At 41.2% G+C, this 14206-nt stretch overlaps 1 protein-coding gene across 5 annotated transcripts; it reads right to left on the reverse strand.

Moving 5' to 3' along the window:
- Window positions 1–3238: 3238 nt before the first annotated feature.
- Window positions 3239–13650, reverse strand: syt10 (synaptotagmin X). Of its 5 annotated transcripts, none has more exons than XM_071920567.1 (7): window positions 13425–13650; window positions 12239–12632; window positions 9497–10058; window positions 7504–7624; window positions 6988–7159; window positions 4183–4312; window positions 3239–3356 (listed from the first exon to the last, which is right to left on the reverse strand). In XM_071920567.1, exons 1-7 carry the CDS (start codon window positions 13621–13623, stop codon window positions 3285–3287), a joined length of 1650 nt encoding a protein of 549 aa, XP_071776668.1. In that variant the 5' UTR covers window positions 13624–13650; the 3' UTR covers window positions 3239–3284. The 5 variants fall into 5 exon arrangements, with proteins under 5 accessions (XP_071776668.1, XP_071776667.1, XP_071776666.1 ...); XM_071920566.1 differs by having other exon boundaries at window positions 13491–13638; XM_071920565.1 differs by having other exon boundaries at window positions 13476–13638.
- Between the last annotated feature and the right edge of the window lie 556 nt (window positions 13651–14206).

Raw genomic sequence — 14206 nt, forward strand, 5'->3', positions numbered from 1 at the left:
CACATCAAAACCAAGTATTAAGCATTAAGCATTTTACAAATTTGGCAACCAGGGCACACTTTGTTCAGCACCCAACCTCCAATAATTCTGTGATGCTTTTGTGTTCACTGCTTTGCAAGGTTGAGTATGCAGATCCTTCAAATACCAATGTAAAATCCTTGTCTAGCTTACATCTTTAAATCAGCCATCAATGTTCCAGATGGTTTCTTATCACATGATGAAGAAAATTAAAGATCTACTGCTTAGATCAAAGACAAACACATTAATTTTGAATAATGGTATAAACAAGGATGCCATATTATGTGCTTGCATGCCCATTAAACTGTTAAATCTGCAGCACTCAATTTTAAATGAAAGTGGAGATTCCACAGTACCAATTGCTAATTATCATGGAGAGAATGATACTCAAGATATTCCAGGTTTTAATGATGATATAATGGCACTGCCGTAACAGAATGGCATCTCAAATTTGAATCACTCACTGGTAAAAAATGACAGTGGCTCATACAATTATTCCATAGCTACTTAAGGGGAAACTGGGGTAAATGAAAGACAGCTAGAATTTTACACGATTGAACACGACTATGGAAAGATAAAATAAGCAAATTCTATGGGAAATATGGTATGGTATGATTAATTGATTCCTTAATGTCATTATTAGTAAACTAGTATAGTTTAGTCATCTCTTGCCTTAAAGGTGCTATGTGTAACATCAATAAATCGTTACCACATTCATTTGGTGATGAATGTAATAATAATTTGGAGACATTGCTGAGAGGACTGGCAGCCTCTGCTGGCTTCTGCGCTGCATTTTACATTGTGAGCCACTGGGTCAGATTTGGAGGGAAATCTGCTGTATCGCTTTACGGCACAAAAGAGGAAGAGGGCGCTGTTCTTCCAGAGCAAACAGAGCTAAAGCTTTCAGAGTTTGTGGCAATAGCAGATGGTGGAACTATGGAGCTTCTACCTTTCCAAACAAAGAGAAGTGTTGTGACTCTTCATTTCTTTATTTTATTTAGTTAAAATACATAAGAAACAGATACAATAACTTATATTCCAAATGTTTACTGTAAATCGTTACAAAAGTTATCACAAACTGTACACTTCATGACAGTAGTTGCAGTTGCTGTTTTTGCTCAATATAGATTTAACCAATATGCAAACAATTACAACTCAAAGCGCTAAATTCCTAAACATGGAATATCTCGATAAACTAGAATTGGCCTCAGTGGGTTTCCCATGTTACTAATTGTTTACAACTATTACAGAACGTGTATAAATTCACTCGATTACAAGTCTGAGCTGTACAAATTATCACCAAACAATATAAATACATAGTAATGTCTCTATTTCCATAAGATTACGACAACTTTTTTAATTTCACCTTTGAATATATACAAACATTGCCATTGACAAGCATATGTACAAATGTAAACACAAAGTTAGAAATTTGAAATACTCTAACATATTCATTACATCTTCCCTCAGTCAGTCAGTTTTTTTTTAAAATATGTTGACAGACATGCTGCAAGCAAAAATAGTCATTTTTAATACTGAGGGCAGCGCAGGGGGAAAGCATCATTATACGCATGTGCAAGTAAGTTAACAGTACATAGCCTTTTTCTATTTGCTATGTTGGTTTCTTATTAGTTTCTTATTACTCACATGTAAACAGAAGCTGAGTCAATGTAATATTTTAGATGCACTTAACTTAATTCCATATGGCTTAATGCAATGTAAAAATATACACAATATAAATGATTGAAGTGTGAGCTTGATGCAAGACCTATCACTTGGGCAGCACGTGTGTAAGAGTTAAAGACAGTGCTTGCTGATATCGCACAAAAGCTTCTTGTCAAAGTTTATTCTTTTATGTATTTAAATTCCCTGAATTTCTAACTGCTGAGGAAAAGTTGTTCACATTAAATACACTGTACATTACAGTAAATCTTGGTCTTATTTTTTCTGCCAAGTTTTTCCAATGAGATCAAATTACTTAGATGGACAAATATAAATTGATTATCTAACTGAATTATCATTACTTTGACATTGATTCTGTTGTTGTGGGTCCTGTGTGGGAGTCATTGGCACATACAGTATTCTCCATGTGTTTTTATATTAACATTGTTGATGAGTCAGCTGACAGTCTGTACATGATCCTCAGAGTCAGATAGATTTAGAGTGTGAAGCCAAAACATCAATATTCATAAGCATTATTTCACTTTTTCGTTTTTTATTTCAACATGAAGTACATTTGCAGCATAAACAATAGCTTAAATCAAAGTGAAGATAAAGCTATAGGAGTAATAAGACAATGTATCAAACTTCAGAACTTCAGAATCATTTCTCTACTTTGCCATTTAGTTTGCATTAACTTGCTGAAATTGTTCTGGCGTGTGCAAAAATAAATGTGAAACTGTTTAATCGTTTAAATTAGGTTTAGAAAGGTTCAGCTGTGTTGTTGGAGACATACAAATAAATATAAGGTTATTGTTGGATCTCTTTATTGACTCAAAGAGACTTTATACTGACTGTGAGTTGTTCGTCTCTCGGTACAGAAGTTTGCTACATGCTGCGGCTACAGTTGCTCCATCTCTGTGAATCCTGTTGACTATTCTAATGACTGCAAGTAACAATGCCTGGTTAACGGCTGATGTTGTATACATATGTGACAGTTATGTTTGATGGATTTTCTGAGACATTTACCCAGCCCTTTGAAATGCTAAATTACCTGCTCTCTACATCAAACACCTGGATCACAACTCATTGGATTATAGACTATTTTTATGAAGCATACGCTGTCTTGGCATTGAGCAGCTTAGCCCTTTAACATTGTGCCATTTCAAATGAAAATGGTAACTGACTAAAGAGCTGTCTCGGGCCAGAAAATGTTGCTTTGAAGTGTATAACAAGGGACACCTTGCAGTGAGTCCTACTGTTCACATGGTCTGAGTAAAAGTTTGGCAAAGATGCATTTTACTGAGAAGTAATTTCAAAATAGATGTATGAAAAACAAATACTTAACTGTGTGACTATACAAGACAGATTGAAATGACTTGATTTAAAGACAATAAGTGCTGTGCATAGCCAGCTCTGTAGAGCACTTGAAGAACTTGAGTAAAAAAGAAAACAATAAAAAGTGTTTCAGTACAACCTTGATTTCATGAGTGACTTCCATTTTCATACAACATTCTCACGAGAGACCAATTGGCAGTACAACTGAACAATTCCAAACAAACCTCTGTTTTATTACGGGGGTGATGTTAGCACGCTACCTGGGATCCTCAGGGTGTCAGTGGAGGTTTGGGTGACGGACAGGAACCTTGACTCTCAAAACTTGCTGCTCTTCCAGGCCACTGCAAGTAAAAATAACACAAAACCCAAGACATAAGTGGAATCAGAATCAGCTGTATTTTCCTATGGGTAGGGTGGGGAGTGGGTGTGGCAGGAGGATGAGAGGAAGAAATATTTGTAACATTTAAAATATGACTTTTTATTTCCTCATTCAAAATAACCCCTTAGGTTTGAAAAGAAGACATACACACAGCGCAGGAGACAACACAACACTATTTACACTATGCAAATAAATATTCAATATAATATAAAATAACTAGCTAACCTAGTATGGCTAGACTGAATACATTGATGGTATAGTATGGCTAGATTGCATTTCTTCAGTTAGTATAAAAGCGCTAGGCTTCATAGAATTAGCTACCTCCTCTCTTACCTCTTGCCTTTTTCACTGGGCTTCAGTCTAACATTATGTTACCAGAAAAACTGATTCTTTAGCTCCACCCAATGAGGTTTACCTCAACCAATGAGATTAGTTCTGCCTCCGGAGCAGCTCTACCTCTGAGAAATGTTTGTAGCCTATAACTAAAACTCGAATCTGCCAGCATAAAACTAAAACATTATTGGATGTCTACAAAGGTAGGTAGGGTGGGGGACCACAGTTTACAATTGCTTAGATTACCAGAATGTGTAGGTTTGTATAAAGTCTCTAGCACTGCCATGTTTGGTTGATTACAAGTTGTATGATTGAGAATATTGTTAATGCTTGCATTTTATTGCTTGATAGTCTTGTAACACACCCTAACTTTGATCAGTGGAACTTCTAGCAAACACTGCAAATGCACTGTATGATCCTTTACACTGAGTGATAAAAAAAAAACACATCCCTACCTCTCCAAGAGCATGCCAGTGTGTGATGGGCTTCCGCGGGTAAGCTAACATTTCGTTCCAGTGATCTCGTCCAAGACCCTCAGCATCTGGTCCAGTGCGACACACACCAATCACCTCGTTGTGTCCAACCCTGTTAGTAAAACACACACACACACACATTGGATGCACACAGTAAATCTTTCAGTAATCTTGAACAGACACAAAAAAACAACATGGATATACAAATAAAAAATAAATGTACTCTTCACCAGTCTTAGATGGAATAAATAGTAGATAGTTGATGTGTGTTTGATTTTCAAACCACAAAATGTTAATTGGCATCAATTATATGCCTTCTAAGAGCAGTCTAATTAGTTGTGATGATTGGTTTCTTTGTGTGCCGGAGTCAGTTTAGGTCTCGTCTGTGTAGATTCATTTCAGTCACCCGGGTAGTAAGATGTCCAAAAAAAATATAAAAACAAAATCCACTGCAAAGCCGGAAGCAGGGGGACCATGCTTGTTACTAAGAACAAGTGGGTGAAGAACCTGTCAGACAGGGAACTTACCAAGCCAGAGACAGACTTCTAGCCAAGGGATCGTTCTAGCACCTGAATGCATCCCGGTTGTAGATATGATTACTGCCACATAGTCGGCCATCCAGAAGAACAACATCCCCGAAGCTGAGGCGGAACAACTCTGCATGAAAATCTCTGCCACCTTAACAAACTCCAAGCCCCTCCCCCCCTAAGCTCACCACACAGGAGAAGAAGGCCCTGACGTCACTCAGTGAGCACCCAAACATCACCATCCTGCCGGCAGACAAGAGGAGGGGGGGAGGTGCACAGTGGTGTTGAATACGGAGGACTGTCACTCTAAGGTAGCTAGTGATGCAAACACATACGAAACACTGCAGAGAGACCCCAGCAGCAGATACAAGAAGGTGATAGAACACCTACAATCATTGGAAAGGCACAAGGTTATAGATTGCAATTTATACCATCAGCTTTACCCTGGGGAAGCTACACCGTGTTTAAACGGGCTACCCAAAATACACAAAGATGGAGCTCCACTCAGAACTATTGTCAGCAGCATTAATTCGGTGACGTACAACATCGCCAAACATTTGGCCACCATCCTAGCCCCTCTTGGCAACACTGTGCACCACATACAGACCTTTGTCAACAAGGTTCAAGGACTTAAACTAGAAGCAGACGAGACAATGGTATCATACAATGTCACGTCACTATTCACATGTGTGCCGATAGCGCTAGCAGTTTAGACCATAAGGGACCAACTGAGGCAGGACCACACCCTGAGCAATAGAACGGAACTCAATCCAGACCACGAATGCTCCTTATTAAATCTGTGTTTGAATACCACATATTTCAAATACAAGGGTGTTTTCTACAGACAGAAACAGGCTGCGCAATGGACTCACCAGTGTCTCCCATTGTAGCCAATTTGTACATAGAGGAAGACCTTGGATATGTCAGATATGTAGATGACACTTGGGTGAAGATCAGAACCTGGAGGTTAGGGCTTTCACAGAACATATCAACTCGGTGGACAGTAATATCAGTTTCCCAAGGGAGGAAACAAATTGCCCTCGTGGATTGTGCAGTCTACCTAAAAGAAGGGGGTAAATTTGACATTGAGGTGTGCAGAAAACCCACTCACACAGACCAGTACCTCCTTTTTGATTCACACCATCCACTGGAACACAAGCTGGGAGTAATCCGGACCTTACACCACCGGGCGGACACTGTGTCTACAAGCACGGAGTCCAAAGACAGGGAACAAAATCACATCAGTCTTTGAAAACCTGTGGTTACCCTGACTGGGCTTTCATCAAAACAGCAACAAGATCCAAAAAGAACACCAGACTAACAAGGCAAACAAATCACAACGCGAGACGGAGCTATATTGTCATTCCGTACATAGCCGGAGTTTCTGAGACGTTCCAGAGGATTTTTACTAAACATAATATCCCAGTGTTTTTCAAACCTGGCAACACACTGAGAACACGCGTGGTTCATCCATAGGACCGCATACCAAAACACCAATGGAGCAACATTGTCTATGCTGTCAAGTGCAGTGAGGAGTGTACAGGCTAAACAAACGCATGACGCAGCATAGACGAGCAAACACCTCGTATCAAGACTCAGCGGTTTACACTCACCTACAGGGCAAGAAACATAGCTTTGAGGGTCATAATGTACACATTTTAGATAAAGAAGATGGATGGTTTGAAAGGGGCGTTAAGGAGACCATATACGTCAAACTGGAGCAACACATAACATAACATAACAGTCATAACATCTTTACGTCGGCAATTCACAAAGACACCAGCCTATTCACAACCTGGAGGAGGGGTGTCACCATAGGGGCAATGCTGGGTTTCAACATCTTACCCCGGCAGTTTCACACCAATTCACACCTCCACTCATAACACCTCTCACATGACTGTCATGTGACTTCAACAACTCTCATGTGACTTCATTGTATGAATCACCCACAGAGAATAAATGGGAATTCCCCACCACAAAGTAGTACTGATGAAGCCTCTCGGATGAGTGGTGAAGCATCTTCAGTTCTTAATTTGAAGTCCAGTGGAATTTGTTTTCATAGTTTTTTTAGACAGTTTAGTTCTCCTTTCTTTACGTTATGATATTCAACCTGATAACTGATATGTACACATTAGTTGCCTGATAGCTATGCAATGCAACTCCATCGACAATTGCAAATCTCATTCTAAAGCTGCTTAACTGAGTGTGGCTGTTGTACAAAACACAGCGTTATAAAGCACATAGTGATTGTTTAACTCACCGGTCATAGTCCATCACCATGATGGAAAGACTGACTTGCTCCACGTTCTCTGGGGGAATGTCAAAGATGATGGCTTCGTTGTACACTGGGTTAAGTGTGCTTTTCTTGGTGGTTGTTTTTCGCTTCTTTAACCTCCGTCCATCACATAATAGGGAAACCTTCACATAGGGGTCTGTGAGACACATGGTCACTGTCATTTATGTAGGAACTTGGTTATTTGTATATTTGTCCACATTATAGTGAAACTATTGATGAGGATGAAATCAACAAAGATTGTAAAAATACCAATGGTGTATTTTTTTTAAATGTAGTTAAGTCTATACTTGAAATATGAAGATATTTAAGATATATACCACCATACTCTAACAGAGGGCAATATTTTCAATGTCTGTGCACTATCTCACTCTGCCCATTGCCATTCTAAGTGGCCTCATGTTGCTTGGTCTCAACAAAGTCTGTGAATTATGGCATAAGTAGTGGTTTTCATGTGAGCCATTTAATTTGCTGTCAGGTTACCTGAAGAGCCTGTGATGTCCATGGCTTTGAGGTTCCTGCATTTGATGACTGTTAGGGTCATTCTCCCTGCTGTGGGGAGGTAGCACAACGAGTACATGATCTCTCCTAGGTCCACACTCTCCTGGAGAAAAAAAAGGCAGCAGAGAACATACTGTCCATTTTAAATGGTCTGGCCAATTACTCAGTATACATCTAAATGCCAAAGCAAAGTAAACATGAGTAAATGAGGGAGTAGTATATTGACAGCAGGTCGGTACATTTTGCTAGCATGGTAAGGCAGGCAGTTTTGTCATTTATTTCCTAAAATGCACTGGTCACTAAAAAATAGTCACTAGTACATATTTTTTAGTCACTAATCACTATTCTGCCATCTACTATTTGCTATTGTAATTTTGCTAGTTGCTATATAATACTAGTTCTAATTTAATAGGTATGACTAATTTGGTTTTTACTAGTCATTTTTCTCTTTTTTACCATTAACAAGTCCTATTTACTAGTAACTAGTCCTAGTCTGTACTCCAAAGCACTACAAGGGTCAGCTCAGTTAACCTAAACAGTTTGATTTTGGCTTTGTTAGCTTGCCACCAGGCAAATCTAGCAGAGCAACTGATGTTAATGTTAACATGCAACTACTAGCCACTACTAACACTTGAATCTACTGAATGTTAGTTAGTCAGCTTGCAAGTCAGATGTGTTTACAACAAGACAGTGGTTAGCTAACCACATACTATGGTTAGCTAGGCAAAAAGCTGACATTATGTAAAACAGACATTAAGCAATTTCTTTTCAATACTGTTGAGACAGCAAAGTCATAAGATTAGAAGTGCAATCAGCAGTTCGGTTACAGTTGCCCATGAGCTGTGGACCTCCAATATGGCTGCATTATGTCACCTGAAAACCCTCTATACTTAAAAGCTAACACAAAAGCAAAAAAAACAAAACAGAAAAAGACCCTGCAACCAGACAGCTATTATGGTGATACTCTGAGTTGTGAAATGAATGTCAATGAGTACCGCAAACATTTTAAGAACTCTATGGCAGTCTAATACATCCAACACCTTAATCTCCAGTATAGTGTTAAACGTGTTAAAAACTAACTAAAGCTGTCCTCAGGTTTATCCGCACAGCAAGAGGCTTACACATTAAGCTGAGGGTCTACTGGCCTGCACTTTGATGATAACAAGAAAACATAATCTTCACACTAGAGATTAGACTACACAAGCAAGCCAAACATACACAGGCTGAGGTATGGTTGTATTTTAATTGCCTTTTAGAAAGAGTCTAACATTAAAAAAACAATCACCATCAAAGATTATTGAGGAGAAAGTATCTGATTGCGCTCTATTCAATGCTGAATATAGGCTATCGTTGCTACCAAGCTATCTGAACCTGAATGGCACAGTGTTTATCACACCAGAAACATTCATAAACAATGTAGAGGCTGTTGAGTAAACTGTGATAAGAGGTATTAATGTAGGTGTTAAATGAATTCTGGGGTAGTTTACCATGTCTTTTGGTGGAAAAGAAAGAAAAGAGGTGACGTGTCAGGAGCTGACTCTGTACTCTGTAACTCTGTACACCCTGATTGTTTTACATATTTGCTTTAGTGTCGGAGACATCATTGCTGTTGATAAATGAAACAATTCATGAATTTGAGAATTGGATAATTTAACTCTCTGTTGCTATATTTAAGTCTGTAGTATATCCAGTTTTGGGAAATGTGTGTGGATGCTTGGCTGATGAAACACATTTCCCAGAGCATTTGAATTATGCAATGTGTTCCACCTACCACTCTTGTTGAAGGGTGCTGATGAATTCAAGAAGTGATTCAGTGGAATATTTCATAAAAGGATCTTTCTAAGAAAAACAAGATCCCATTCACTACCTCCTCTTCCTCAATGACAATGCATAACTCTGCTGTAACATTCTCACACGGCAAGAGTATCCGTCTACATGAGGATTCGGCAGTATGTCAGAGTGAAAGCCTACTCACCATGGTCGCTGCATGAATGTCCTTCCACACCACCGCTTCCCTGGAAAGGTCAGAGAGTTCGAAGAGGTTGTCCACGACCACCTCACCAATCATATCGTGGCTGGTGAAGCGGTCAAAGTCATAGACGCTGAAGTGCAGCTTGCGGTTGCAAATCTCATCGTACGCCACGGGGAAACAGAAGGTCTCGTCAAACATGGGGTTTAAATTCTTGCGGTGGACACGCGTCTGGAACTTCTTCTTCCTCTCCGGCAGCAGGTAGATCTTCACGTAGGGGTCGGAGGTGCCTGTGAAGTCCTTGGCGGGCAGGTCCAGGGCCTTGAGGATCCGCACCACCAAAGCCTGCTCCTCGTAGTCGTAGCGTAACGAGAAACTGAGCTTTCCGCAAGTCTCCACCGGCTCTTTAGCCTCATCCTCTGAGTCCACAGACTTCTGTTTGTAGAGTTCAGGTTTTATTCTTCCAATGCTTACAGTAGAAGACTGGCGGATAGGCAGTGTGTCCATGCTAAAGTCAACACTGGTGACATTCATCTGACGAGGCAGGTGGCGCCGGAATGAGTTGTGCCTGTTGAAAAGGGTAGAGGGATCTGGTAAATGTCTTAAGTGTCAGTGATTTGAATCAGTACCCTCATTCTGGTTTGCACTAATGGTTTGTCAGGAGAGAAATACGTCTAAAAAGCACAATGCCTAATAGTATGAAGCTCAATGGAATATCTCATTAATATTTTTTGACTCTTAGCAATTATTGTGAGAATGTAATTTCTGATGCAACCTGTCGCTTATGGTGAAATGAAACACAAAAGTGGTCATAACACAAAGCATGGGCTTTTAGAGTGGGATTTTCTTTATTTGAAAGTCACATGCCATGGGTTTGAAAGTGAGAATACCTCTTAAGCACTAAGATTGAAGCTCTTACAAAATATACCTGAATGCTGTAATTTCTTTGAAATTGACAATTATCTAAGTCTCTGAGCCAGGTTATATGAACTGATGGAGATCCATCTTTTGAGAAAACCACGGCTGTACTTTACTCAACAATGTTGTCACCTAGCAACTGGCCCTCCTCCTTTCTGACAGTAAGGCAATCACAGTAATCTGACAGCCGTGGCACAAATGGGCACAGGAAGCAACACATGCAAAATTAAACACTACACTCAAGTATTATAAACAACATATCAGGTTGAACACTCTCTAAGGGCAAGCACAAAACTGCACTGGCATTGGTTTACTAAACATTGCCTGAACTACCACCAAAGCTTATTGAATTTTAATTGAATATATTAGACACTCAAACTAATATTTTCCTGATATTCAAGATAGCTAAGTATGAAAAAGGGGTATGAAATTACAATGAAACCATAGCAGTCTGAGTGGATATTTCTGTCTCCAATGCCTCACACAGCAGCTTTTTTTATCTCCCACTCTTAACTAAACACCTGTAATATTAAGTTAAATACTACTTCTTACTATGCTTTCCACAACCCCTCAGCCACTAAAGAGGTCTTAAAGGTTAGCTCATTTGCTGCTGTTCTAATCCTCTATAAACCACAATACACAGTCAACCCACCTGGGGTTTTTTCTAAAACCACTACTAACACCAGAGATAAAACCATTTTGCTGATTTCCATTTTAATGCGTAATATAGACTCTATCTCATTTCAAAGCCACAAAAACACATTTGTTTTTGTGCAGTTTTCCATAAAACTGATTCCAACTCACTCACATTTAAAAAAAAAATGAATTCATAAAGTGAGTGGATGATCAGCCTAATAGCTTATCAAAGACCCCGTGTGTGACATTCTTAGTAGATTAAAGTAAACTGAATAAACTGAAAAGTTTACTAGGGCTTATTCTTGCTCCCAAATGGTAAGTTAAGTGTCTTGTTAATTGTTATGTAAAAGGGAAAATCAGTGACCAAAGATTAGGTGGAAGGATGGAGACGGTAGGTGGGTCAGTCTGTAACGTGGCCTTTCTGTGGCCCTGGTGAGTGTGAAATTAATGAAGAACTCAGGCTCAATATAATTGCATTAATGTCCTTAATGACAAACTAACGCAAGTGTCAATAACGGCTTCCTCTGAGAAACAGAGCGCAGCTGCCTAGTGTGTCTCACTACAACGAGCCTTCCAGCATGACAGCTCCCACCCCACAGCAATGCTAATTATGGATGTTCTCGTTTAAACACAGTCCTGGAAAACAAAGAGAAGCTGGAGCTGATTGTTTAATTACTGGGGTTGCTTCCCGGCGTTACCATGGCAGCTTGTCTCACGTGCACGCCCCAGCGCAAAGCTTGGCCTTGAGTGATTATAGGTTTGAAACCGGAGTGAGGAGATATGCCGTCGCCGCGGCCGATGAGCCTACAGGAGGTGTTTCTTCAGGTCAGTCGGGGGAAAGGCACTCCCTGACGCACGGCGCGACACGTGCCGCGCCGTTTCAAGGTCACTGGCCAATCCCTGATACTCTACATGACATGTGCCAAATTACCTCGAGGACACTGGCCACATATTGTCACGAACTGTCATGACAGTTCTTGCATTATGTAAGCAACATTTTTGTATGTACACAGCCTAATAGTGGTAGGGAAAAACAAACCAAGTCAGAATGGTACTTCCTCATACAAAGGGCTCATAAAAAGCAACCACTGTGCTGCAATTGTAAGCAGAATGTGTGTTTGAATTGCTTTTTGTCATCATACATTATGTCCTGAATACAAGGACAGACTGAGAGGGGCTGTGTGGCTCAGGTACCTGGAGGAGGAGGTGGGCTCGGTGGTCTGCCTCTGGATCTTGGCCTGCTGGCTGAGCTTCTCCCTCAGGGCCGTCTGCACCTCAGCAGGGATGTCCGGAGACGTCTGGCTGATCTTCATCGCGGCCTCCAGGAGCTTCACTGAGCTCCGTCCGTTCACCTTCACTTCCGGCGGGGGTTTCTTCTCCACCTCCGCCACTTTAGACTCCGTGACGGGCAGGGGGTTGGGCGGAGGCGCCTCGGGGAGACCGACGTGGAGGCCATTTTCAATGTGGGCCGAGAGAGCCTTGCTCCTCCAAATGGGCCAGCACAGCTTCCAAAAGACAAAGAGAGAGACTACCAACAGGGCGAGGCCACAGAAACCCACGACCACAGCAAGGAGACTAATAGAGATATCTACAAGTAACCAGAGAGAAGACCATAGAGGAGGACAAGGAAGGAGACATAGAAACAGAAGAGGAGAGGCCGAGCAAGCAAGGGACAAAGTACGACAGACAAACATGCAAGGGAGAAAGAGAAAAAGAGGAGAGAAAGCAAGCTGTAAGAAAGAGGAGGCAGCATACTGTATATGCACCTGTTTGTTGAGGCAGGGCAATCTGAAGTCACATACAGCCTCAATCCAGGAGCCACAGCATCAAGAGAATCACATGCACACTGGCAGAATCAAGGAGGAAAAAAATCGTTTTGTGCCCCCATCACCTATTTCAGGTTCATCATGACATCTCCTGTTCTTATTGGTATTTAAATTCACAGTTTGCATGGACTATACACCAGGTGAAAGGAAGCTTAACGTTGCCTATTGGCATTTGTCAAAAACAGTTTAAAAAAGAATTCGCCAAACAGACATCGACGCAAAGACCAAGATTTTATAGTAAAAAGCTGAAAATAAGAGGAGATAAAGTAAGGCGAATGATTTCTTCAGTCAGACGGCCACTTCACTGTGTTCATATTCCACCTGTTGCCATTTCATCCGTCAGTATTAGAGCAGCATGTAGCGCCAGTTCAGGCGTTTTATCAATAACCTGACACACAGGAAACGGTTTCACAACAGCTAAACACGTTAAAATCACAGAAAAACGAACTACGGTGTACTAAAGTTTACAAGGAAAAAAAGTTGAGATACCTTTTACCAAACTTATCGCATACATAAAACTAGTTCCCCTGACGTCAAAGAAAGAGGAAACTCACTAAAAATTAGGGTTAGGGAGAAGAAGAAAATGTTGACTTTATCCCATTTACCTGCGTGTCCTTTACCTGGTATGCTGCTCTCCAGGGGGAATATATCCGAACATTTCTCCCGGTCTACCTGCCCTGCGAGACAAAGTTCCGTAACGATTTGGAGAGCCCGTTGGCACAAGCTGATGCTGTCCTCCGTCCGGACACTCATGTCTCTCCGGTTAAGCCATTGCACGCTGGAGGAACCGGGAGGGCGGCGGTTCATTTGGGCACCTTTATGCGCCGCGGAGTGCAGCCTGTCCACGGCAGACAGCGGGGAGGCGCGCTGCGTCTTGATGATCCATATCCAGCGCGCGACGAGGAGAGACTGGCCGCACGCGCTCCCTGCGTTTGAATAACAGGCGGCGGGATGCTTCAGTCCAGCCCTGCCTCCGTCCAATAGCAACGCGCTTCAGTTTGATATAATGAGTCCTATTGGGTGGTAATGGGATTACTTTTCCATGTAGGCTAACGAATAGAGGTAAACAATATCAGCCTACAGTTACTCGTCGTTACTTTTGTCCCCCACCCCCCCGCACCCCGTAAAGTGAGGCTGATTTATCCTATCATTGTCCCCACTGAGTATTCACTTCGATTTTATCGAGCTAAATGAATACACTGGACGCTGGACATCAACGCTGTTTGGTTTCCTGATCATCCACGCAGGAAGGAACTGAGTTCTCTTGATTGTTGAAGGCAAGAGAGGATGCAGTGTAGTGTAGGATGCAGAGTAGTGTAACGAATTACTCCCAGGA

The sequence above is a fragment of the Centroberyx gerrardi genome, chromosome 24 (assembly GCF_048128805.1).
Source record: "Centroberyx gerrardi isolate f3 chromosome 24, fCenGer3.hap1.cur.20231027, whole genome shotgun sequence".
NCBI lineage: Eukaryota > Metazoa > Chordata > Actinopteri > Beryciformes > Berycidae > Centroberyx > Centroberyx gerrardi.